The 27473-nt window shown below is 39.5% G+C and overlaps 1 long non-coding RNA gene and 1 gene segment (V, D, J or C); both read right to left on the bottom strand.

Moving 5' to 3' along the window:
• Positions 1–5102: 5102 nt before the first annotated feature.
• Positions 5103–6109, bottom strand: LOC142366178 (uncharacterized). The gene is made up of 4 exons (XR_012766734.1): positions 5964–6109; positions 5725–5861; positions 5536–5629; positions 5103–5426 (listed from the first exon to the last, which is right to left on the bottom strand). It is a non-coding gene; the product is annotated as an uncharacterized LOC142366178 (long non-coding RNA).
• Positions 6110–22271: 16162 nt separating this feature from the next.
• The window catches only part of LOC142366817 (T-cell receptor beta-1 chain C region-like), a 39657-nt gene continuing 34455 nt past the window's right edge, over positions 22272–27473 (bottom strand). The window contains 5 exon segments of the C gene segment in view: positions 22272–22551; positions 22722–22828; positions 22937–22963; positions 23053–23400; positions 26545–26605. Coding sequence covers positions 22525–22551; positions 22722–22828; positions 22937–22963; positions 23053–23400; positions 26545–26605 — 570 coding nt within the window.

Raw genomic sequence — 27473 nt, 5'->3', positions numbered from 1 at the left:
TGAAAGCAGAATGCTGTTCAGATAAATGCTCAGATGTAGAACAATCATAATGTCAATTAAATTGTCTGGTAAAAGTTGGATGGTTGAAATACATTTTCAATGTCTCAGAGGATGAACTGTCTATATCAAAATTCTTTTCTGAGTAAACGGTTCTCTTAATAAACTTTCTCTATGTGGGTGGAGCTTTAGATTACCTGCACCAGTAAGTCTATGTATATATGTCTATATATTAGGGCTCGGCAACGATTAAAATGTTTAATCTAATTAATCACATGATTTCCCTGATTAATCACGATTAATCGCATTTGTACGCAAAATCCAAAAATGAATTCAAAAGTAGTGTATAGCTTTTAGCATTTAGTTTTATTTGAAATGTGCTGCCATATGAATGAAAGTGCCATAACATTTGTTGTGCAAACACACTTTTAACATCAGCATCTTTATGTTGTTTTTATGTAGAAGCCTCGCTCCACTGTCTGTTTCCTTGAATGACTTGCTGCTATCAGTTGTGTGTTCTGCCTTTAAGTGATATTTTAGACTGGAACTATTACGGTGAGAAGACAATTCATCTTGGCAGTGTTTACAGATGACTTTGGTTCTGTCGACTCCGCCGTCTGGAAGAACTTTAAAGTGAAAATGGCCGAGTACAAGTTCCGCACCCTTCTCCATGTTTGGTGGATCCGCCGATTACTTTCTTTCCCGGTTCTGCAGCAGACAGCAACAGATTTTTACAAAATAAAAGCCTGTGAGCAACAGACTTTTACAATAATAAAATAAATAATAGAACATGGGTGGTCTGTGGCGTAGTGGGTTGAGCAGACGCCCCATGTACAAGAGGCTATAGTCCTCGCTGCAGCTGGCCCCGGTACGAGTCTTGAATCGGACGGCCCTGTGCTGCGTGTTGTTTCCTGTCTCTCTGAACTCTCCTATCCATTAAAGGCACATATTTTTTAATAAAAAAAACGTTTTGAATAAATAAATAAAACCTGCATTAATGCATGATAAAATATTTATCGGCGTTAAATAATTAACAAGTTTACCCGATAATATCGAGTAAACTCGCCCAGCCCTAATATAAATATATATATAGGCAAGGCAAGGCAAGGCAATTTTATTTATAGAGCACAATTCATACACAGGGCAATTCAAAGTGCTTTACAGCTACATAAAATCACAAGAAGGCAATAAAACCATTAAAAAGGAATAAAAAAAATAAAAGAAAGAAATTAAAAAAGAAAGAAATTTAAAACCCATTAAAATAATCATTAATTAATTAAAAAGTGAAGAGTGCAGATAAAATACTTTCATGTGTCATATGCACAGCTAAATAGAACTGTTTTCAGCCTGGATTTAAACATTGTCAGAGTTGAGGCCTGTCTCACATCTTCTGGAAGGCTGTTCCAGATTTTAGGAGCATCAAACTGAAACGCAGCCTCACCTTGTTTAGTCCTGACTCTGGGCCCCAGCAGGAGACCCCTCCCTGAGGTTCTCAGAGCCCGAGTTGGTTCATATGGCTCTAACATGTCAGAGATGTACTTTGGCGCTTGACCATGAAGAGACTTGTACACAAGCAGAGCTGTTTTAAAGTCTATTCTCTGAGCGACAGGAAGCCAGTGCACAGACCTGAGCACTGGACTAATATGGTCGTATTTCCTGGTTCTAGTCAGGACTCGAGCAGCAGCGTTCTGGATGTACTGCAGCTGTCTTACAGCCCGTTTAGAGAGCCCAGTGAGGAGGCCGTTACAGTAGTCTAACCTGCTGGAGAAAAACACATGGATTAGTCTTTCTAAGTCTGGTTTAGACACTATTCCTACTATACATACACATATATATAAAGTCATGTTGTGAAAGAGTCATACAGGTGCAAGCGGCTGTTGGATGGAAGGCAGATGAAAAAGAGTGATATGAGGGTTTTTGTACTGAGCAGCAGTGATATGAAGCACTGTGGTACGTTGCAGCACAGAAGTAAACTGCACTGCTGCTCAGACTGAGTTCCTCCACTGTTAACGTGCAGGTTTCTCCTTTCTTCGCACTCCCATTTATCTTCACATTCACTCCTGTCTCTGGAACCCCATATTTGAGATTCATGTATCCCAGAAGCTGCATCTGGTTGCTTGATTGCTTGTACCAGAGGATTTTATCATAGGTGTCAATGGTGTGTGAACAGTTGATGATGGCTGTGCCTCCGGGCTCGTAGTGCACCTCGGCTGGAGTCTGATGGACCTGGTTGCTGAGAGAGGAGCCTGTTGAAAAGGTTTCCGCACAGAATATGAAACAATATGCAGCAAATAAATATCAAGTGACTGAGCAGTGGGGGATAGTTTAAGAGAATAACCTAATCAAACATCTGAGGTGAAACACAAGCTGGTGGCACATCAACAAATTTTCAGCTGCTAAAGTATGAAGTGAAATGAGAAAAGAAGACATTGTTACCTGAAACCAGCATGATGTTTAATGTTGTACAGAAGAAGATGAGTTTTCTGACTGATAGTAGAGTCTGAAGAGTTGATTGTGTGTTACCACAACAGTGCATGCCGGTATGCTGCATACTTCTGCCTCTCTGTCAAATGAAACATGCCCATGAGAGAAACAAACACAACCTTTTAGGGTAGGCTTTGACTTTGTTTTTCTTCCTCTTTGAAACATTAAAGCCAATCAACTGCCACCACACACGACTGGTTGTGTAACAATATACTGCCATCTAATGGAAGAAAAAAGTATTCCATCTGGATTATCTAATGGAATTATTACATGAATGACTACTATTTTTTTTTTAATGGGGATTTTTTATTTGTGTTACCAGGTTACAGTCATAGCATTAAATACGTAAACATCACACATTAGATAGACCTAGCAGGTCAGATCTATAGGTTTTTGTACTGAGCAGCAGGGATATGAAGCACTGTGGTAGCCAGCAGCTCAGAAATAAACTGCACTGCTGCTCAGACTGAGTCCTTGGATTGCTAAAGTGCACGTCTGGTCTCTGTTTGCACTTCCACACAGTAAAATGGGCAGTGTTAATTTAACACTTAAAGAGTCAATTTCAACACTGAGCCAGTGAACATATGGTCCCGCCCTGTACAGTGTTAAAGTTACACTGCTCTCAGTGTTAAGTTTTCAGAGTTGATTTTACACTGATTAGAGTTAAATTGAGTTATAGAGTAAAATTGATTTAACACTCACAGTTGTTAATATACTTTTACTCCGTGAGATAAACAACACTCACAGTGTTATTTAAATATGACACTGCTACTTTTTAAGTGTTATTCTAAATCATCTCCTACAAGTGTAAAACCTATGTAACACTCACTGTTAATTAAATTTAACTCTAAACAATGTTAATTTGTAACTAATCCAGTGTCAAAAAATTTAGTCAATTATATATGGTTTTATTATAAACCTATTGTTAATATTTTTTTACCAATATACAGCCAAAAATTTGCTAAAATATATGTAGGTGGACAAAAAAAAAAACATTATCTTCCTCGTCTAATCAATTTAAGTTTCATACAAAAATAAAAGGCACTTAGGCTTCTCAGCATTTTAGCATTTTATTACTTTGAAGAACATGCCAACATTAGTGCCATTTTTAACAAAGCAAGCATCTTTTTGTGTTAGTTCAGATAAGATATTTGTCCTTTGAACCCAAACATTCAATCATCAACTGCAACCACCAATCTTTGAGTTAACACATTTTACAGTCATAACATTACATAACAACCTCCTTGAGCACATTTTAAGCGAAGGGACTTACCAGGACAGAAACCATGACTCAATCGCATGTGCCTAATGAGCATGTTGGTACTGACAAAATGTCCTTGACACACAAAACAAATCATTCCCATATTAAAATATACTGAGTGATAGATTAATATAAAAAATGGTATCAAAAAAGAAAGTGAAAAAATATTCCACCAAAAAAAACTGCAGTAGCCTCACATTGATGGGCAATCTTGTTGCCAATTCATTCACTGGTTAGTTAAGTAGCCTAGCCCGTATCTCTGAAACACGTGGAGTCTCCTGAACTTTGCCAACATCTATGTTGTAGACGGTTGTTTGTATGAAAACATACATGTTGTGGAGCATTTGATTATAAACAGTTCCAAATACAAAATGAGCTTTAAAAAGTTCATCAAACGCTCCAAGTGAAGTAAAAAAGGAAAATAAGTAGGATTACAAAAATTCTGTCAAAACTAACTGCTAGAAGCTTTCCCCATTAAAGTTCAAATCAAGATCTAACCAACACTCTCTGCCCCCCAAACATAAGAATACATAGCAATAAAAGGTATCAAATTGGTGTCATATTTTTTAAAACAGAATCCATTTAATATATACAAAGTATCATAGAAGAAGAGGAGAAAGGGAACAGATGATAGTTGTTGCAAAAATTAACATACAGAACAAACCTTTTGGAAGACCACAAGGTGCTTCTCAGCCTGAGACGCAGAAACTTTGCCAGGTCTTTTACGGCCCTGACAGGAAGGAGGAATCAGGTGGAGCAGGAGAATGATGGAAGCAAGATCACTGTCCCAGCCTATGGGAACAGAAATAACACAGAACATGAAAATAAAGAAAAAAACTTGTATCAATAATTTTTAAAGAGAAAGGTTTAAGTCCCACAGGACACAATTTAAACTACCAGATGTAAGGGTCTCCTCCAGTTCCTCCTCACTTGGAGCTCCTTCAGCACAGTAGATTAGTTCTTCAAGGTCAGTTGAGGTAGGGAGACTCTTGCTCTGCTGGATAACTTTCTGCTTGAAAACAGTCGGCCACCTAAAGTAAAAAAGGCATTCTATTAACGTAGCACAAAAGTATTCCAATATAAAGCAAATGTTTGTAGTTTATGCAACAAATGGAAAAAATAATAAATGGGCAAATTTGATTAAGTTTTTTGCTACTAACCTCTCCAAAAACTTGGAAGCTACATCTTCTCCAAATTCCAGAACGAAGTCTTGATTAATCTAAACATATGGAAAAAGAGCTTATTGCAACATAAAACCCAAATGATCTCCAGGCCTTTATTTCAGGGACAGGTTTGTTAAGACTCTTCAACATCCAAAGGCTATTTGTGTAAAATGCTGAATTACCAAGCCTTTGACATCTCTGAAGCGAGGAAATTCAGTCAAGACATCGGATGATCTGTTTTCGTCCAGGACCATCTTGCGACGGTCATCAAACGTCATCTTCATTTTGTTTTTGATAGCGGCCTCATCAGAAGAATATTTCATGAAGGAAATGGCCTCCTTGCATTGCTCTTCGCTTAGGGTCACCTCAGGGTTAAATGAAGCATCTCGTCTGGCTGTTGGTCCACCCCCAGTCAGTTGACATGATGATCTTCTGCCCTCTGATAAGGTGCTCTTCCTCTGGATGGTTTTAAGCCTCCATGCTAAGTAGCCACTGCCACTTTCACCATCATAAAAATGTTCCTTTAAAATAGGTTAACAAGTTATTTTAGTTTTAGAAAGATAGCATGCGAGTCAAAAGATAAAATAATTTAAAACAACTAGTATGGTTCAAATTGGAAAGAATACTTACATATCCATTTTTGGAATATGGATCACGCAGGTTTGGGAACATTTCAATTATGCCTTGAGCATACATTTCTCTCACATGTCTTGGTGGTGCTGTCCTGAAAGGAGCCAAGTAAATATATTTAATGTCTAAAAATAACTTTCAAAACATTATTTCTCAAGTAGTACAGCGCTTCAAGAAAAATAAACTTACCCATGAATTTCACTCATGTCTGCAGCAAGGATGTTAACTAGCTTTCGACGTGAGCCGTCTGTCAGGCTTTTTGTCCGCATATATTCCTTAAGAATCTGATCTCCACCTGGTTTCTTGATCAGTGCCGATTCAACCAACTGTTGACAGACAAAAAATATGTGTTTTTTGCATATTAAGGATGACACCAAAGCATATTTATTATTTTTCATCATTTTATCATCATGGCAGAAAAAAAAGACCTCTTTTGAAGTTGTATCCATCCATTTTATTTTCTGCCGTTTACTGGGAGGTCTGTCGTTCTCATTGTGAATGGGATTAACAGAGCTGCAAGCTGCAAGTTCAAGGATGATTGTATCATCAGAGTCACAACGAGGAAGTTCTGGTGCTGAATCTGTTGCAGTTTGATGCACTGAGGTGGGAGAAAATGATGTTTCCAGGGTCCAGTGAGATGATGTTGACCCCTGAGAACAGCTGGACAAAGTTCTCTCCTGAGAAGCTAGAGGTCACAAGAAAAAAGTATAAAAAATGAATAAGTAAAATACTTTGCACTGGTTGTCACCCCAAAGTTCAATAGTACTTTGGTAATAGTCAAAATGCAAAGGAACATTCAGAAGGAACTTGGAATCAAGAAAAATCAAGCTTACCATTGCCAAATGTGATGGTCAAGATGCCAGTACTGGGCTGATGCACTAGTTCCTCAAATATTTCTTCATCCACCTCAGTTCCTGTGTCATCAAAAACTTTGATGCCCTCAACAACAGGTGGAATCGAGAACTTTGTGAAAGCTACGGAGAAAACAAAACATTTAAATTATCACTGAAATATTTCAACTGTAGGATTTACACGATCAGTTACCAAAACAAGAAAGAGGTGAATAGAACCCAGAATGGTTAGTGAAGAATCAACATTCAAATCAACCATTTCAATTTTCATTATAAAACAGTTTCTGCGCAGAAATATGAAAAATGGTTCTTTGTGTTTATGACAAATTCATTGTTCACTTCTATTTGGGATCACTCAAAATGCAGACTGTAAAGAGCAGAACTGGCATACATCTAAACATCTTCAACCAATATATTCTTCTTTTATTTTTCCAACAGTGGGTCAATCATTGCTTACCAGCATTCAAGAATTCTTCCAGGCTTGGTTCACTGATCTTCACATACTTCTGTTCTGTATCAATTTTTGTTTTAATAAGCATGATGGTATCTACAACAAAAAAACAAATGGGCATTTTGAGTTGCATAAACAAATGTAAATTATTATTTTGGTCTTTAACCTAACAGTCTAAAATAAAACCTATAATCGTTATACCACAAGAGACAAGGCAAAGATAAAAACCTATTCTTATTCTACAAAAATGTGGTTTTTACATCAATTTTGGAGCAAATTACCAAATTACCAGCAGATTGCAACAGCTTTCCTGCTTGTTGATGCGTTTAGCAGTGACAGGGCAGAAAATGTTGGGTAATTAATAGTGAAAACAAACCTAACCAGATATTATTTTTCCTAAATTACTTTAATGGAACCGCCAATCATATACTTGCTTATTTGGCAATCGCTTGAGGATTATTTCACGTTCATTGAAAAACGTCCGGTAGTAACAAGCATAACTTTTATAAAATACCATTAAAAGGTGAAATAGCTAAGATTTAATGAAGCAACACCGACGATACATTCTATGCGGTTTCAGAGGAACCGCGTATGTCGCGCTCTGCTCCCGCTGAAGGGTAAAAACGTAATCGGGGTTTTAGCATTACAACTTGGTTTGGAGCTCCAGGCAGGTGCATTAAGTCAATCCCCCAAATCAGTCCCCAAGTATTTTATAGATTCCTATCAATGTTTAGAAGCGTAGTGACCAGTTAATGCAATATTATGTCTAAAATGCAATTTTTATTTAATGCTAAATAGGACAACATTTTGCAGGTTTAAGCTAGCTAACAACTCCTTACATTTGTCACGTGAAAAGCACATTTTTTCACAGAAAAAAAGTTTCTTCTGAAGCACCATGTTATTTCATTATGTTGCTTTAACTCCAAGGACAGTGAAAATTTGGGAAATAATTGAAAATTGAGAAAAACTTACTGTGATTTTTCAGCGAAGCGGAGAAGGTCAAAATGGCGCTGAGAAAATTCTGATCAGTCTGGTATGAGGTAGAAGGAGGCGGAGCTTTTAAGAGTACTTTTTAACACTCAGTTTCAAGAATTTCCATTAACACTGAATTGTGGTGTTATATTAACTCTGACAGAGTGCATTTTCTTTGACACTTGATACTGACACCGTAAAGAGTTATTTTTACAAAACCTATTTTAACTCTGAATATTTTCACCAACACTGCAGAACATAAGGAGGCATTTTACACTCACTGTTGTTAAATTGACTCTTACAGAGTTAACATGCTCTGACACTGCTTATTTGACACGCGGGATTTTACTGTGCATCCAATGTCACATTAAGTCTGGTCTCCGGAAATCCAACGTCCTAAAATATGTATCCCAGGAGCTCCATCTGATGGTTTGTAGCAGAGGATTTGATCAAAGCTTTTAATACTGTGAGAACAGCTGTTTCTCCTGGATTTTTGAAGGTGTGGCCTGGAGACAGGATCATTTGGTCACTTTGAGAGTGAACAGGAGGATGAGTTTTCCATCTGTGTTAGTGAGAGACACGAGTTCCACTCATTAACATATTGGGAAGGAAGATACTTTCACTACATAAAAAAACTTTTCTTACTCACCTGAGACCACTATGACGTGCAAGCTCAGCAGACAGTGAACATGATCATTTTGTGTTCCACTCCGATTGTTTCTGGTCCTGTTCAAGGTGGATGGTGTCACCATGTCCCCACCCCCCACTCAACAGCCTGAGGAAGGCTGATGTGAAAGCGGGCGCGGGATGGACGTGGGCGTGGCGTGACGTGAGGAGTTTAAAAGACAGAATGGACAGCTGATTCAGAACAACAGCGACAGGTGAGGACAAGTTTCACTTCAAGTTTTACTCTGCAAGTTCGAGACATTTTTCAAGATGGCCAACTGGGGAGACAAGGAGGTCCGCGAGCTCCTCAGCCTCCAAGCAGAGGACGTTACCGCCACGGTGAAAGATGGACCTCTGCTGGAAGGGCTGGCGAGGAAGATGGGAGAGCGCGGTTTCCCACGCAGCAAGGCGCAGGTGACCAACAAACTGAAAGTCATGAGGAAAAAGTTCCGTGCGGTTAATGACCACAGCGGCAGGAGTGGCAGAGGGCGATGGACTGGCCATATTTCGACATGTGCCACGCCATCTGGGGACGAAGCCACTCTGCCATTCAGGGCAGCATGGAGCTCGCACCCGCTCCTCTTCCCACACCACCGTCTCCTGTCCCCAGCGCAGCATCTGTCAGCTCCGCTGACGAAACAGCCAGCGGGACCAGTAAAAACTGCTCGGACAATCAGCTCGGTAGGTCTACATTGTTACTTTAGTACAGTGTTGTATAAACTACTGAAATCTCACACTCAAGTAAAAGTAGGCCTATAGGTACCCCTCCAAAATATGACTTTGGTAAAAGTCCAAGTCACTGACTGAAATGTTACTTGAGTTAAAGTCTTAAAGTATCCGAAACGTCTTGTACTTAAGTATGAGAATTACTGTAAAAATAGATGTACTTAAGTAATGTAATGAAAAGTATAAGTAAAAAGTAAACAAGGTTGCAGTTTGAATGACATTTTTTATATTTTGGTAAACTTTGAAGGTCAAATACATTTAAAATCTACACACAACCAAGTGCAGGCAAAATTTAGACAGAAAATACAAACTTTGTGAACCTTCAAGTAAGGTCAGTACTGAAAATGAGGCGTACATTACACCATTAAGAAAAAAATTAAACAAAAGAGGCTGCTACTGTTATTGCCATCATTATAAGCAAAATTTAAAGAAAAAAATAGGAGAAAATTGAAGCTTATCTGGCATCTGAAGAGGGAGTCCAGTTTGAAACCCCTTTTGTAAACCTTTCTAAAAAAATTATTAAAATAACTCAGTACAGAAAATGCGGCCAACATCACCAAGAAAAAAAGCTGTTACGATTACTGTACTTCACAAGCTATAGGAGGTGCACACACAACCGGTCATTATACAAAAGAAAAAAAGAATTGGGAGGGAACTGCAGCTTATCTGGCATCTGAAGAGGAAGACCTTTTTTGTAAAAGTACCTTAAAACCTAAAAAAGGGGAGTTTCTGTAAGATAGAATTTCCACGTCTTTTGGGCAGGCATAACATGCATGGGGTCAAAACACTGTTGCGTTTTTTTTCTCTCTCGCTCTCTCTTTTTTTTGTAACGAGTAACTAAACCGAACAATGGAAATGTATTGGAGTAAAAGTATGCAATTAAGTTCGGAAATATAGTGAAGTAAAAGTGAAAGTTGTCAAAAAATTTTAAACTCGAGGAAAGTACAAAGTATTCCAAAATATACTTAAGTACAGTAGTGAAGTATTTTTACTTTGTTACTATACAACACTGCTTTAGTATTTGCTTGTGTATGAAATATACATATAAATATATATTATATTGACCGCTCCATTGCCAGGACAAACATGACTAATTTGAATTCCTTTCTTTTTTAAAACAAGCGCCACCACCAAAGAGGCGAAAGACAAAGCAGCAGATGATGGCTGACGAGACCCGTGAGCTGATCCAGATGATGAGTCGTGAGGACGATGAGAGGGAAATGATGCGTTGGGAGGCGAGGATGGCACGCGAAGATGAGATTCGGAGAAAGAGAGACGAAGCGCAGACAGCAGCGCAGGAGGCCTACAGACGGGAGCGGGCAGAACAGATGTCTGTGTTCACCGACATGTTTCAGGACATGCGTCGGGAAATGCAGTCCCACTGCTATTCTGCGGGACATAATGGGCCGTGCTAATGCGCTACATCACAGCACTCCACACCACTATTCTCCGCCGCCACCTTTCCCCAGCCTCCTCGCAGAGGACGAGTCGCACGGACAGACATCTTCCTTCTTGCAACAGCTGGACTGAACTCACACTTTTACAGTATTTTTCTAATTTTTGTTACTTTGTGTGTGAGTGTTGCTTTTAAATAAAAAAAAAAAACAATATTTGAATCTGGAGTGCTTTATTAATTCAGATTGTTATTTACCTCAGTTAGCGGGCAAGCTTACAAACTGCTTTGGTACACAGGTGTTAACATCCTTGAATGAGGGCCTTAAGTACTGTAGAGGAATGCAGGTGCCTCCTTTATTATGATAAGTTTATTTCCTCACTTCCAACTGAAATTTGACCACAACACACTTGTCGATTTATCCTTTAGTTGACTTTATTATAAAAAAACAGGAAACATGTAGCCACAGTTGCACACTTCAAATCATTGACATGATGGCGTCCCGGATAGCCTGGCAATTGGCATGTGCCCCCACACCCTGCAACCTGGCCAGGATGAGGGTGGACGCAGTCTTGCACAATGGTCCACTCTGGTAGGAAATGGTCTTTCTTGAGCTCACAAATGTTATGGAGAACACAACAGGCAAGCACAACGTCAGAAACAGAAGCAGTAGCAATGTCAAGACGCTTACCTAGGCACCTCCAACGGCCTTTGAGGCGCCCAAAGGTATTCTCTACTACCATCCGCGCAGAACTCAGACAGTAGTTGTAGTTTGCGCTGCTGTGGGGTCAGTGCATGGTGGTGCGTGAACCCCTTCATCAGCCATTTTCTAAGGGGGTATGCAGGGTCTCCACATCATTGACAGTAATGGATGTCTGGGAGAGGAGAGAATATTCAATTAAAAAACGGCTCAAGTTTAAACAACACACACCACTTCGGCCAATTTCATGTCATATAAACTCCAATTACATCTAGAACACAAGAAGGCTACTTAGAGCAAATTGATTGAATTGAAATGTTGATGTTTATGTGGCTTACTTCACGTGGGAAGAGGTAGCCGCCTTGTTGTTGTTCTACCCCTTTAAAGATGTAGGAGTTAGTAAAAATCCGGGCATCATGCGTGCGTCCAGGCCAACCCACATACAAGTCTGTGAAGCTGAAAATACAGAGAGAGAAATCAGTAAACTGTTCAAGAATCACGTCGGTATAAAAATTATACCATTTAAGATAACACAACATATTTGACTTAAGTGAAGTTAGTTTTAAGTTGGATATTCGACAGACATTAGCAAAACACTTCAACATTTCAAGTGCACTCGTATTGCAGACTTTACAGTAAACACATGGAGAGGACGACTGCAGCATGTGCCAACTTCCTGTTTTAAAAATAAAATAAAATTTAAAAAATGGGATATTTAAAGCAGAGATGAGCTACTGTTGTATAAAGTTATTGAAAATTATGAACAGATATAAAATGTAAAAATAAAAGGTGTATCTCATGCAGCCAGTGTAGTTACATGATCCCACACTGATTTCGAATCAATTGATCACGTTATCTGGAAGCTATTGAGCTAAAATGCTAATATTTACATTTAAATATTAATAAAAATTATGAACAGATATAAAATGTAAAAATAAAAGGTGTATCTCATGCAGCCAGTGTAGTTACATGATCCCACACTGATTTGGAGTCAATTGATCACATGACCTGGCTCTGACTGAGCGAGTTCCTGGTTTTCCTTTCCAAATGAAAGCTGCCATTGTGGCCCTTTGTAGCCGAAATAGCTCAGTTGGAAGAGCGTCAGACTGAAGTTCTGAAGATCCCGGGTTTCGGCAAAGACTAATATGAAGTGTGGATGTTTATCAAAAGGGAACAACAGTCCATTTTAGGAAAGTGAACTGGTATAAAGAAATTATCTCAAAAAAGCTGCATTAATGAAAACACAGGAGGCTTCTTCCTCAGCTACAACAGTCAATTATTGCATTTTTGTGGCCTTTATCTGGCTCCCCAGGTTTGTCGTCTACGCTCCACGGAGCGAGTTCCTGGTTTTACTTTCCAAATGAAAGCTGCCATTGTAGCCCTTTGTAGCCGAAATAGCTCAGTTGGGAGAGTGTCAGACTGAAGATCTGAAGGTCCCTGGTTCATCCCGGGTTTCGGCAAAGTCTACTGTGCATTGTGGATGTTTGTCAAGAGGGAAACACAGCCAATGGTAGGAAAGTGAACTGGTAAAAAGGAATTACAGTGAACCCTCGCTATAACGCGGTTCACCTTTCACGGTCTCGCTGCTTCAGGGATTTGCCTTGCATTCTGATTGGCTAAACAGTCTCTCCGCTTCTTCTCTACCTCTGTGTCAATAACATTACGGTTTAATATGTACACGTACGTAAAACAGCTTGCCAAATTTAAGTTTGCAATTTCAAGTTTCTCTCTCGAAAAAACACACCTGCACCGCAGGCTTTAGTAGAAAAAAACTTTACAGAGCGGAGTCAGGATGCAGCGGCTCAGTCAGAAGAGCAGTGAAATACACGTGAGTCACTATTTGTCCTACTGTACTTTGTATTTTTTTTCATAATCATTTTTTATTTTTTCCCGTTCTAATCCAATGACTCGGTTCGCGGTGGGGCGCTGCTGATTTCCGCAATTTTGAAGCCTTCAGTTCGTATTGATGATTAAAATGATTATTTTACAGTGTTCTACAACGAAGAAAGTCGAAAAGAAAACAATGCCACTGTCAAGACCAGGAACACTGTCATCAATGATGCTGCTGCAGTATCTGGAAGATGAAATGCTTCATGTATTTCTGTGTTTCACGAAGTTCGTGAGCCAAGACAATTCAGTCAATAGAGTGAAGGTCTGAAGCCCCCGGCATCACCTCTTGGAGTCTCTGCCCTCTTCTTTGCCTTCACGTATCTGTCCCATAGCTTCTTCCACACATTCTTACAGAACTCTCCCTCTTTCCCCAAAGTTCTGCCAATCTCTGTCCACCAGTTTTTTGAGGTTACGCAGTCCCTGTGCTCTTTCACTGCAGTTTCGTACAGGTGCCTGTACAAACGCACCTCTTGACTGAGCCTGGTCTCAGATTGATCCATCCGGCGGTTTGTCGTTCTCGGCACAGCCAAGTTACAAATATCGACTGGTGCATGACAACGCGCTGCGCCGTCTTTTCAAGGCAAGCGCAAGGCCTGAAACGTCATTTTGACGTCACGACTCGTGAACTGTAAATCCAGCTTTACGAAGCAGCGGTTGTGACGCTGGATTGTGGAGCATATATCCTTGGCCTATGAGAGCAAGGGGCTTCAACCCCCCTCAGGGTTGCGTGCTTATTCCACTCGTGGGATGGCCACGTCATGGGCATTGTTCCAAGGCATTTCTATTGGGGAGATATGTGCGGCTGCTAGCTGGACTACGCCTCACACCATCTCCAGATTTTACAGATTGGATGTTACGGTACCCACGTTGGCTCACACAGTTCTGCGCGTGGGTTCTGCGACAGATATAGGGCTACCTATGTGACTGTGGTTGTCATGATAACTGGTCCTCGAGGTATGATTGTCTGGCAATACGGGAGTCTCTATATCCCATAGTGAGATACCGAAACGAATGTTGAAAGAGAACTATAGGTTAAGAAATTAACCCCGGTTCTCTGAAACATGAGTGAGGTATCTCACCAGATCATTCTCCTTGCCTGGAGCGAGGAAGAGGTGTACTTTGCTCAGATTGAATAGACAACATGATGCCCCGGTCTTATAAGGAGGAGGAAGTCATTCCTCCAAGACACGTCTGTCTGCCAGTCAGGACTGGCGTAGTGGAAAATTGCTTCTGGGGAGAAGCGCAGGGGCCATGTCCCATAGTGAGATACCTCACTTGTGTTTCAGAGAACCGGGGTTAATTTCTTAACCTATAGTTCATGCACGATATTAGTATGGGATGTCATACAGCTTCATGTCAAAAGAGGCAAACTATCCCTTTAAAGCAGCTCCGAGAAAGCCGAAGTTTTTGTGTTTTTTGCCTGTTTTTTATCATGCTTTGTCCGTGTGTCCTTTGCTATGTTATTTTCCGTGGGTTTACCTTTTTATTTTATTTATTTTATTTCTACGTTTTTACATTTTACATCTGTTCATAATTTTCATTCATTTTTATTTGTAAATATTAGCATTTTAGCTCAATAGCTGCCAGGTTATGTGATCAATTGACTCCAAATCAGCTTGGGATCATGTAACTACACTGGCTGCATGAGATACACCTTTTATTTTTACATTTTAGATCTGTTCATAGTTTTTATTAATATTTATATGTAAACATTAGCATTTTTGCTCAATAGCTTCCAGGTCATGTGATGAATTGACTCCAAATCAGTTTGGGATCATGTAACTACACTGGCTGCATGAGATACACCTTTTATTTTTACAATTTAGTTCTGTTCATAATATCTATTAATATTTATGTGTAAATATTAGCATTGCTCAATAGCTTCCAGGTCATGTGATGAATTGACTCCAAATCAGTTTGGGATCATGTATCTACACTGGCTGCATGAGATACACCTTTTATTTTTACAATTTAGATCTGTTCATAGTTTTTATTAATATTTATATGTAAATATTAGCATTTTAGCTCAATAGCTTCCAGGTCATGTGATCAATTGATTCCAAATCAGTGTGGGATCATGTAACTACACTGGCTGCATGAGATACACCTTTTATTTTTACATTTTATATCTGTTCATAATTTTCAATAACTTTATACACAGTAGCTCATCTCTGCTTTAAATATCCCATTTTTTAAATTTTATTTTGTTTTTAAAACAGGAAGTTGGTACATGCTGCAGTCGTCCTCTCCATGTGTTTACTGTAAAGTCTGCAATACGAGTGCACTTGAAATGTTGGAGTGTTTTGCGAATGTCTGTCGAATATCCAACTTAAAACTAACTTCACTGAAGTACATATTTGCTATGTAAGCCTTACCAGAAGTTGTGGTCAACAACAGCCTGTAGAACGATGGAGTGCCAGCCCTTGCGGTTGTAGTAGGCCGATGGGTCGTTGGGTGCCATGATGGGGATATGTGTGCCATCTATAGCACCTGCACACATTGGATAACCCTGTGCCGCAAATCCATCGATAGCTTCCCAAAGACGTACATCACTCGGCATGCAACTGGCTTCAGGCGGCACGGATCACCTAATACGCCAAGCTTTTACATTGCTCGACGCGGGATGAAGTGACAATTTGGACCCGCGATGGTAGCGGATCTCAGTGTGAAAACAGCTACAGTCAGTTTCACATGTCCTCCTAATGAAAGACTTCACTTACTAACAGTGAGATTATGTGGTGTGATATTGAATACATGTTGGTTTAGTGGGCTGATGTCATCATTCATGCACTAGAAATACACAAATAAAAAATAAATAGTCTGGTTTTAAAGATGCACACAGCAATTTGTAAAAGGATAGAAAAACAAACAGGTTTAAGATCCAAAGAGGAGTAATTTCCATTTTACATATCCTGCCACATGTGGCTGCATTAAGCTCTTAACTACTACTATTCAAATATTCATAAAGCTCTTCTCTATCACAAAGATATTGACAGGTGATAAAATATTTTCTTGATGACATTTTGTAAAAATCCTTCCTCTTACAGACACGTTGAACTTCTAGATTCTTTCTCAAAATCCTTTGCAAAAGCTGCTTATCCTAAAAGTGTATGCACTGAGTTCAGGAAACACACTAAACTGTTCATCATATTAAAAACAAAGACAAACACAACAGTTTTCAGTAATTGAATACAAATTGAATTAATTGTGGAAAATGTTAAACATTGAAAATTACAAAAACTTGTGTGTCAGAGTGTTGTTTTTTTGTCAGTTTAGACATGCTTTTCATTATGCGTAGCATTGCTTTTTCAGGCAAAGTGACTAAAAAAAGATAAATACTACAGGATGTGTTGGGGAACACTGCCCCCCACTGGATGAAATGAGCTCTCTGATCAGTCGTTCAGTGGTGGTTTACTTGTTGCTCATGTTGTTATCAGCAGGGGAATGATTGTTTCTGTCTGCAGCAGAGGAGGTTTCTGTTGTAGCTGGAGGCTTCATGCAGCACTGTGCATCGCTGGCAGCACAGAAATATACTGCGCTGTCCACAGACTGTCTCAGCTTTGGAATAACAAGAGATGACAGACTGCGGCCATCACCGGTCACATTATAGGAGGTTTTGAATGAATCTTCAACAGCTAGAGAAGAATAGCGAGCATAAGCAATAAGAGCCATATCAGTTTCCCCAGGAGACTGTTTGTACCACTGCATCATCTCAAAATTGGTGTTTGAATGGCTGCAGTTTATCTGGATCTCTTCTCCATGTCCTCTGACCACAGCAGTGGGAGTCTGTTGAACGCTGTTTGGTGAGAGTTCTACAGGATGAAAAAGAGAGCAAACAGGTTTAGAGCAGAGAATAACTTTTACTTTTGCATCATCATGTGCATAAAGTACCTGCAATACAGAGCAGAGCTGCAGATTCTTTACGGTGAATGTTCCTCTCTCAGCTTCAGTCTTGGTGGCTGAGGATTTATCTTTGCTGAATTCTCCAAAGTCGTGATCTATTAAGCCTGTAGTTGTGAACACGATAAGTTTCATAGTTTCTCCAGGCAGCTGTCTGAACCAGTACATCTGGTAATAGCCTCCACCCTTTGTGTGGTTACAGTGTATTGTTGCATTTTCACCCTGCTGCTCCCACAGTATGGGAGTCTGGTAGACATCACTTCCATCAACGTGACCTGTGTGTGCATGGCAGTACAGGATGCAGTTTTAACATTTGTTGTTGTTTGTTCATTGTTCACATCCTCTAATATATATATATATATATATATATATATATATATATATATATATATATATATATATATATATATATATATATATATATATAGTTACTCTAGATGGTATTTCCTTGGCTTCTAGTTCTACAGTGAGGAACCTTGGAGTTATTTTTGACCAGAATTGATCATTTGACTCGCATATAAAACAGGTTTCTAGGACTGCCTTCTTTCATCTTCGTAATATTGTTAAAATCAGGAACATCTTGTCTCAGAGTGATGCAGAAAAACTAGTCCATGCATTTGTTACTTCAAGATTTAACTACTGTAATTCTTTAGTAATGGGCTGTCCCACATATTCTCTGAAAAGCCTTCAGTTGATCCAAAATGCTGCAGCCAGAGTTTTGATGAGAACTAACAGGAGAGATCATATTTCTCCAGTTTTAGCTTCTCTTCATTGGCTCCCTGTTAAATTCAGAATAGAATTTAAGATTCTTCTCCTCACATATAAAGCTCTTAATGACCGAGCTCCATCATATCTTAAAGATCTCATTGTAAGATATTTTCCTAACAGAGCACTTGGTTCCCAAACTGCAGGTTTACTTGAGGTTCCCAGAGTTTCTAAAAGTAGAATGGGGAGGGCAGAGCCTTCAGTTATCAGGCCCCTCTCTTGTGGAATAAGCTGCCAGTAAATGTCCGGGAAGCAGACACCCTTTCCACTTTTAAGACCAGGCTTAAAACTTTCCTTTTTGATAAAGCTTATAGTTAGGGATGGCTCAGGTGATCCTGAAACATCCCATAGTTAAGCTGCTATAGGCCTAGACTGCTGGGGGGCCTCATCTGTCACACCTTTCCTCACTTTACTCTCTTTATGTACATGTGACATTATTGTGGTCATTAACTCGTGTCTCCCTGTTCCAACAGGTATCCTTTGAATGGTGTTACAGTGCCCCCCCCCTTTCTGTCTTCTCTAACCCCAGCTGGTCGAGGCGGATGGCCACCCTTCCTGATTCTGGTTCTGCCAGAGGTTTCTTCGTGTTAAAAGGGAGTCGTTCCTTTCCACAGTCGCCTCAGGCACGCTCAGGACGGGAGATTGGACCTAAAAAAAAAAAAAAAAAAAAAAAAAAAAGTGTAATCTGTTGGTTTCCTTAGCTCGGAAATTGTTTTTGAATCGGCTCTATATGAATGAATTGGATTATTTTATGAATAATTATGATTACAATTAATTGAATTCCAATTGGCTTGAATTGCACTTTATTATCTAAGTGCCTTGAGATGACATTTGTTGTATTTAGTGCTATATAAATAAAAATTAATTGAATTGAATTGAATTGAATATGAAGAGACCTTGTTTAAAGATGATGACGAAAAAAGATGATGGAAAAAAAAAAAAGATGATGACGTCCATGTTTCATCAGCCTCCATCAGTGCAGTCCAGTTCTGTTGAGCTGCAGGTGGATGTGCCACATGGCATTCATGGTGTAGCATTGTGTGATGTGATCTTATGAGCTGTTCTGGATCTTCAGTGTTGTTTATCATGTGGCGCTGCTGGGGCTCTTAAGTTCTATTCCTTTTTGCAGCCGTGTACTTTAAAGTCTAGTTTGTTTGAGTTCAGCAGTGATACACAGCTTTAAACGGTAACTGTCGAGGCTTGATTTATTTATTATTTATTATTTTTTCTCTGCAATGCTATCTGAACGAGTAAACACTTGAAACTGAAAAGTGAAATTGCTACAGTTTCCTAAAGCAAAGGTGTTCAGTAAGCTGAACGAAGTTTTTTGTGCTCTCAGAGGAATCTGCAGCTCTGAGCAGATGAATGAATACACAGCACTGTTATAATGCCAAATACTGGAAATGTCCTCTGTCTCTGTTAGCCCTGTGATGAATTAACAACCCCTGCCCTGAAGGCAGCTGGGATATCTACCAAATCCCCCCAGTATTGGCTTATTTCGTTTGTACCAATCCAATGTTGAAATGCTGGACTGGGAATTCTTAACCATGACCTTTATGGCGAGCCATTTTAACATTTAAAAGCTACGTTTGACGATCCAGAATTAACATTGTAGATATCAACAAGGTCTTTCTGATTATTGCTTTTGTGTAAGGCAAAACTGAATGACAGATATCTGCAACCCATATCCAGTCTGGCTTTAAATGGTAAAATGGCTTGCCATGTGACCTTACGTTTGTGATTCACTGTTGTTGTTATTATATATATTATATATAATTATATATATCTAATTCAGAGACTTTGCATTTTGAGAGCGAGGTTCAGAGGTTTGCAGCTCTGACTGATGTGTTGCAGGTTCATCCAGCAGATGGCACCCTGACATCTGGAGTCTGGGAACATGAGGATGCTGACGTGTACTTCAGCAGAAAACAACATCCGAGTCTTGTATGGAGACAGAGAATGAGGTGAAGATTGCTGCTTGTGCAAACTGTTTTCTAAAATTGACAAAATTCCGTCGATTTTCATCCGTCCAACAAACATCACAACAACTGTGGCTCTCTTCAACTCTCTTAAAGTCTTTTCTTTAACACAAGCAGAGATCAGGGGCACTGGCCACCGCACACATGTTGCACGGCATAAAGCTGATAAAGCAGCAACGCAGTGTGTGTCTGTAATGAGATCTGTCTTGTGAGCAACCTTGACTGGTACTGTGATGTCCCAGTTTTCACTAAAGATTCACAACAGTTGGAATGATCGACCAGTTTTATGTAGGATTCCTTCACCTGTTTGAGAGATAGTTGAGTTTAAGCTTTAAGGTTTCATTTCCTCACCATGAATTATCTCGCGTGAGCTCAGAGTAACTGTTTTAAACCTGAAAAGCCGTATAAAGTCAACACAGGTTGACTTTATATTGATTGTAAATGTGAAATAGCTGAATAGCTCTGTGTTTTTTTTAAAGAATTCCACTGAAACACAGCCTCACTGCTGATTCTGTCTGTGACTTTATTTGATTGTAAAGACATGCTGATTAAAACCTGTCAGTTCAAAATGCTGCACTTGAATCACATGACGTGATGCTCACTTTTCACCACATGGTGTCGTTCAGCATGACAAAGTGAGCACGCGAGTGGGACTCTTTCTGTCTTGTTGCTGGAGTGTGTTAACCTGCGACATCATATCTGCTGTTTGATGCTGTCTGTGAAGTTCAGCCAACATCATCTGCTCAAACAAAGATCAGTCAAACAAACATCCTCCAGCCTGCTATTTCAGTTCTCTTTACTGCTCCGCTGTGGTTGCTGCAAACAATGGTGGCACGTTTTTCTAAGTTTACAGTCTTTTAAAGTCATGGTTTATTCAATCTATATTCTAGGTGTGACAAATGACGTCTGTTTAGGAGTCACACGTGAGAAATTGAACATGTCGATGTGTAAACTTACAGATTATTAAACATCAACCTTTATCACATGACCGTGATATGAACTGAAATACAACGGACTGAAACTAAAACATTGCTTTTCTGTGCACATTTCTTAGTTTATGTCCAAAGCAAAATCTCATCGTGAAAATGTCCAACTGATGCAGGAGTTAACGTATCTGAGAGTGCTTATTTCTTACGTCATTTACATCTTCAAATATTGTTGATTTGGAAAAGGAATAATCATGTTTACAATGTTTTAACGAGGATCTTTTGCAATGAACCCACGAGGTGACGGTATTTGGACATAAAATGGAGATTTTAAAAAGATTAAGCTTTGCAGGAGGAGATATGATGTGAGGCACACTATGTTTCTGCTGTAGCTTCACAGATGCTGTTTCCTGTTAAAATGTGAGTACCAACAAACATGCTTGTTCAAAGAAACAAATGGGAGAACAAGAAAATAAATGCCCTCTCTAGTTTTAGTACCACTAAGGGCGTGAAAAATCAAAATAACGTGTTGTGGGATACCTTAAAGGCAAGTATTTGGTAAAATGTTGAGCTAAGGTTTCTACATTTTGTGAGATTTATGAACATGACTGAGGAGGGAAATGCTAAGAAAACTGTCTCTTTTTTATGCTTTAATACGGGCAGCTGTGTTTAAACTGCAACAGAATTCATTTCATGTTTGTTCTCTGCATCAGCATGAAACATTTAGTAACAAACTCCTGCCCCAGATCTCAGTAAACAGCTGCTGTTTGTCATAGAACTCAGACACATGTTCGCTTTTTAGCTTCGGTTGTCACGGAAACGGAAGTTTTTCCAACTGTTAGCTCAGAGATGTGCAGTGTGTGTGTGTGTGTGTGTGTGTGTGTGTGTGTGTGTGTGTGTGTGTGGGTGGGTGCTGGTGCACACATGCAGGTGCACGCAGACAGCCGGAGGTTGTGGTGAAGTGGAAGGTTTCACCTCCGTGCTTTCTCAGCACAGAGAAGGAGCTGCAGGCTGCTCTGTGACCACATCCTGTCCTCTGCTGTCGCTCTCTGCTCCTCTGCAGCTTTCACGCCCCACTTAATCTTCCTCTTCAACAACAGCTCTGACCTTCTTCTCCAAACACACGAGGACCCTAAACGTCTGTTGTTATGTTACAGTAAAAGAAATGAACTTATCTTTTTAGAGAAAAGTTGAACATTTAAATGAACCTGCTTTAATTAGGTTAAAAACACATTTCAGGATCCAAAGCATGTGGGTAGAACATTACTCACAAGTAAGAAGAACAAGAATAAATTCCAATTTCTGTGAGTTTATTGGAAAGCCTGGCTAATGACTCACTTAAACCGACATGAAGAACTTTCCTGAGCTGAGATGTTTCCATATTGTGTTCTGAAAACGAAACAGATTTCTCAGAATAAGAGTCAGATAAGCCTGCAGCTAAAAATATCTGACTCTATCTCTGGAACACGTCATGTTCAGTGTAGGATGATAGACTGTTGATGCCAGAGTCAAAAAGATTAACTTGCAGGTGTTTATTTAGAAGGAGCATTCATTGGAAATAGTTGAAGAAATACACAAAACAAAAGCTTTTATACTGTAAGAAGAATGTGCACATAGTTCCTCTGTATTAGCAGGATTTGAGCAACTCTCACATGAATGCAAAGCCACAGCAACACACTAACAGTGTGTTCTGTGTTGTACAGATTTGATTTACAGACAGCAGAATAATCCATCTCCTGCTGAGTGTAGATCCAGGCCTCAGTTCAGTTTTCACTTCTTCTGTTTTCCTGCTGAACTCTGCAACACAAAGACGAGACATATCGTCCTTTCAGTCATCAGATTTCATTCATTCACACATTTAAGTCCTTTAATCTCAAAGCAGGTTTTATGTAGAAGACAGTGAATGCTAAAATAAGCAGGGTGTAAGCTGGATAACTGATGTAAGCTGCGGTTCATGTTTAACCAACCTGAAGCTTCCACACCAAAAAGCTAACAAAGGCTCCGTAGATGCAGCTCTTCACCATAAAAACACCGTAGGAGAGTTTGGCGCTCTGTGTGACCCTCAGATATTTCTCTGCAGGGAGGTCAAAGAGGAAACATCAGTTAGTGGAGACTGATGATCAGTGCAGCAAACAGTTTAAACTGTTAACATCGCACTCAGTGGACAAAGGAAAACATTTACCTCTTGACATGCCTTCATCTGAACCACCTGATGAAGAATAAAACCAATTCAGTCAATGAGAGATATTTTCTCATGGCATAAAGATTCAGATTAGCTCATACCTGTAGGTATCATACCTGTTTCACCATTAATTGAATCAGAATGTTCATTGGTGTGTGTTCCATTGAAGAAGTGGACGTTGCAGGTGAATTGATTGTCAGGTTGAAACCAGACATCAGCAGGGACCCTCAGCCTGCTGGTGATTCTGTAGAACTTTCCTTCTCGCACGGCGGCGCTGTCCGTCGCCACACCTTCATTTTGTCCAACTCCACTGACTGTCCAGGACACGTTGACATGGTCTGGGTAGAAACCAGTGGCCACACAGACCAGGGTCTTCTTCCTTTTCTGGTCTTTTTTGTTTCTGCACTCTTTGTGTGAAGGTGGAAGAACTTTCACTGATGGGGGTGTGACACTATGTCCTGATTCTGAAAGTCAGAGAAAAGAATTCATTCAGATTCCAGTCAGAGCTGCATTGTTAAAAGCTTCAAGCCGACAAAGCAGTTTTATAGCTAGAGACGAGAAGCCAGTGTGCTCATAACCCTTCTGTATGTTAGAACCAGTGAACATCAGTTGTTTTCATCATAGAAATGTTTCTTTGAGTTAATTACTGTAATGATCTGACCCAGAACTGTTCGCTTGGTTCCTTCTCCACAAGCAGCTGCCAGAGCACACTGCTGACTCACATAGAAAAGCTGACCCCTACCTCCTATTTAATCTGGCTGCCAGAATATTTTCTGTCCTATCAAACAATCAGCATTTATTAGACATTTATTCTTTGTAAAGTTCTATTTAGGAAGTGAAATAATGCTATTTTGCAAAGACACACCGTTGCATCTTGTGAGCACTTTTAGTCTTCATTGCAAACTTCCTTCTTTAAGTTAATGGATTAAGCAACACAATAGTTGAACTAGTATAACAAAGTCTGGGGCCTGAGCCAAATGTTGCCTTTTTCCACTGAACTGAGGGATTTACACATCTGTACAGACTTTAACGCTTTTTATAACTTTTAGAGGCATCTTTCTTTTTTTTTCAGGTTTTTAAGATTTTCTTCTTCTGACAACATACCAGCATAACAATCCCAAAATAGTACAGCAAAATATTATTTACCCGACAATCCTTTAGCAGATTTAGGTTGCAGAAAGAGCTGAAGAAGCTTGAGATTTGATCCTTTTCTTACCCAGTACAGTCAGTTTGGTGCCTCTGCCAAAGTAAGCAGGCTCGTAGTTGTTCACACTGATAAACAGCTGCATAAAAAACTGCTGAAGTTTCAGCGCTGAGAGCTGCAGACTGTCTTTGTGCTCTTTTACAGACACTCCATAAACCTTTTTCCCAACAAAACATGTTCTAAATCCATGCTTTTACAAAGCCTGATCAGTTTGCAGCCATTTTAAAGAGTGATCGAAGTTCAGTTTAAGTCAGAATAAATGATTTTCCATTATTTCTGCCAGTGCATTACATTAGCAGATACTGAAAATCTTTCTGTCTTACCTGAAACGGTGAGTTTAGTTCCAGCTCCAAAGTGAGCTTCTGACTGTGAATTCACAGTGTTTCACAGAGCTGATAAGAACTGACTGAGAGAGGAAGAATCTGGGCGTAGAGCCAAATGTTTTAGAGCTGCAGCACTTTTCCTGAAGAACTCTCATTTTTACTGAACAAATAAACATGTGCATTTTTGCTGACTGCCATCGTATCAAAGGTCTATTAATTCTGTTGTGAATGTGGCTGACAGCTCTGACACACAGAGAGCCAAAGAGTGGAGCTCAGCTCAGTTTGTTGGTTGGAAGTTTTCTTACCTAAAACAGTGAGTTTAGTTCCAGCTCCAAAGAAAGCCTCGTTGTAGGAGCACAGAGACTCTCGACTGGAACAAAAACTCTTCCTGCTGCCTCTCTGACACTTTAAACCAGCTTTTTCACCATTTCACATCTCACCAGTTTGACTTCATCTACTTCAGAAGTTGTGATGTATTCAAAGTTTCAGAGGCATCGAATTGTTCCTCCAGAAAATTTAATAAATGTCAAAGTGTTTTCTTACCTAAAACAGTTAATCTGGTTCCTCCACCAAAGTAAGCCTCTGCAGCACCAGAGTCACAGTGCACATGATCTGTGCTGAAAACAGCTCATCAGCTGATCTGACTTTACTTCTTTGCTTTCTGCTTTTAGAATAAACAGAACTTCCATCTGAATGAAAAATAATCCACCAGCTGCTGATCTATATTCATATTTTACAAGCTGTTTATGACCCACACAACATCTCTCTCAATGAGAAACCTGCTCGGTTTTGACATATTCTATTTGTCTTGTTATTTGTATGATAAGAAATTTGGAGGTTTTACTTACCAAGAACGGTCAGTTTTGTTCCCTGACCGAAATAAGCTTCGTACTGACACAGCGTCTACGCTTCAGAACAAAAAGCACTGAAGTGAAACTCCAATGAGCTTAAATGTCCCTTCAATAGAACATTCTACCACTTCACTTTTTACAGACTTAATACACAACGTGCATCTTACCTAAAACAGTCAACTTTGTTCCTGCACCGAAGAAAGCTTCATTAACACCAGAGTCACAGTGAACATGATCTGTGCTGAAAACATCCCAAGGCCAAGATGCTGCTTTTCTTCATCTCCTGTTTAGTTTAGTAATAAATCCAACTTTCACTTAAAACAGTCAGCTGCGTCCTGTATTTACAAGAGCTGAAAACATCTGAATCTGCAGTGTGTTAATCTTTGTTTTAGCTCACAAAGAACTGCTTTGTGCTAAGACAGAGTTTAGGCATCAGGGCAAAAAGCATTGAGCAGCACCTTCAATATTCTTGATTGAAGGCTTATATATTTACAAAACATTCCTAAAAGCAGTTCTGATTTTAACTGGATTCGGTTTCTTACCTAAAACAGTCAACTTTGTTCCTGCACCGAAGAAAGCTTCATAACCACCAGAGTCACAGTGCACATGATCTGTGCTGAAAACAGCCCAAGATGCTGCTTTTACTTTGCTTCTTTGCGTTTCGGCTGCCTTTTAGTGGTTTTCATTTGGACCATCATTGTCATTTGACAATTTTCTAAATCTAGGACCAACATTTGTTTCATTACAGTCTGCTTTTTGCAACTTTGGTGGTTTTCTCCTCTTCAAACCAGCTGCTGTAACTTATTTATTACATGTGAGTTCATGAGAAGACTTTCAGATGTCTTACTTACCCAGAACAGTCAGTTTTGTTCCCTGTCCGAAATAAGCTTCATAGTTGGCACAGAGCTGCAGCTTAATATCAAAAAGCCCTGAGCTGGGCTCAAACTATAGATACCAATGGATGTGATGGCTGTTTCTGCACTGATTCAGTTTAAGATCTTGTTTCATTAGTTTTGTTTGAATCGTCCTTCACTCACCTAAAACAGTGAGTTTTGTTCCTTTTCCAAAGTAAGCTTCGTTGTTGTTGTCACAGTGCAGCAATACTGAGCAAGAACCTCTTTCTCTCCCTGATTTATCTCTGAAAAGTCTTTACTGATGCTTCTGTTTATACTAAGGCTAACTAACCAAAGTGTAATCCATCAAAACACAGTATTAAAGTGAAATATTTACCTAAAACCGTCAGTTTGGTTCCTTGGCCAAAGTAAGCAGGATCAGTGTTGGTCACAGTGCTCTGAGTTCAGCTCAATAATGCAGATTCTTTTAACACAACAGCTTTTTCCTTCCCTTTCATTCCAACATTTCCACCAGTTTAAGTCTAATACAGTGAACATAACTTGTAAGAGCTCCAACTTACCCAAAACAGTGAGTTTTGTTCCTTTTCCAAAGTAAGCTTCTGCTCCAGTGTCACACTGAAAGTCTCTTCCAGCAAAAAGTCCCCAAACTGTCCAGAATCCTCCTGTTCAGACACACTCTGATAATCCAGAGGATAAAGAGGGTTTAAACATTCAGGCTGAACTTCATCATTAGGGCTGGGTATCACCGCCAAGTTCCTGGATCGATTCGATTTCGATTCTTAGGGCTTTAAATCGATTAATCACGATTCGATTCGATTCGATTCGATTCGATCCGAATCGGTTCCATCTGCTTCTCTTGGCGCCAGGATTTAACCTCAAAATGTTGCATTTTGACATCAATATTTCAAAGGGCTGTGGCTTGACAGTGTTAACAGATTGTTACATTATATTAGTAACACCTGAAGCCACCCAGTGGAAAGAAGTATTAGCAAGATTTTACACTATATTCAACGTGACAGCCTACTTAATTAAATACATTTGTAGGAGCCATTTTAGTCTCACCTATAGGTAGGTTTTAGTGTAGTTTTAGATTTAGCCACTTGGGGGAGCACTTCTTTTATGGTAGCTAACTTAGTTCTAGGTATAATTACAGGTGCCCAGAATTAGTGGGTTGATGACTGCTTGGACTGGGGAACACATGGTTCTTACCGTAGCCGTGTGGATTGGAACCAGTAACTTCATGAAAAAAAATCATTCATGAAAAAAAAAAAAAAAAAAAATTAAAAAAAAAAAAAAAAAAAAAAA

This window comes from Odontesthes bonariensis, chromosome 17 (genome assembly GCF_027942865.1).
Source record: "Odontesthes bonariensis isolate fOdoBon6 chromosome 17, fOdoBon6.hap1, whole genome shotgun sequence".
Classification (NCBI taxonomy): Eukaryota; Metazoa; Chordata; class Actinopteri; order Atheriniformes; family Atherinopsidae; genus Odontesthes; species Odontesthes bonariensis.
The sequence above is the reverse complement of the archived record's forward strand: the minus strand, read 5'-3'. Positions and strand labels throughout refer to the sequence as shown.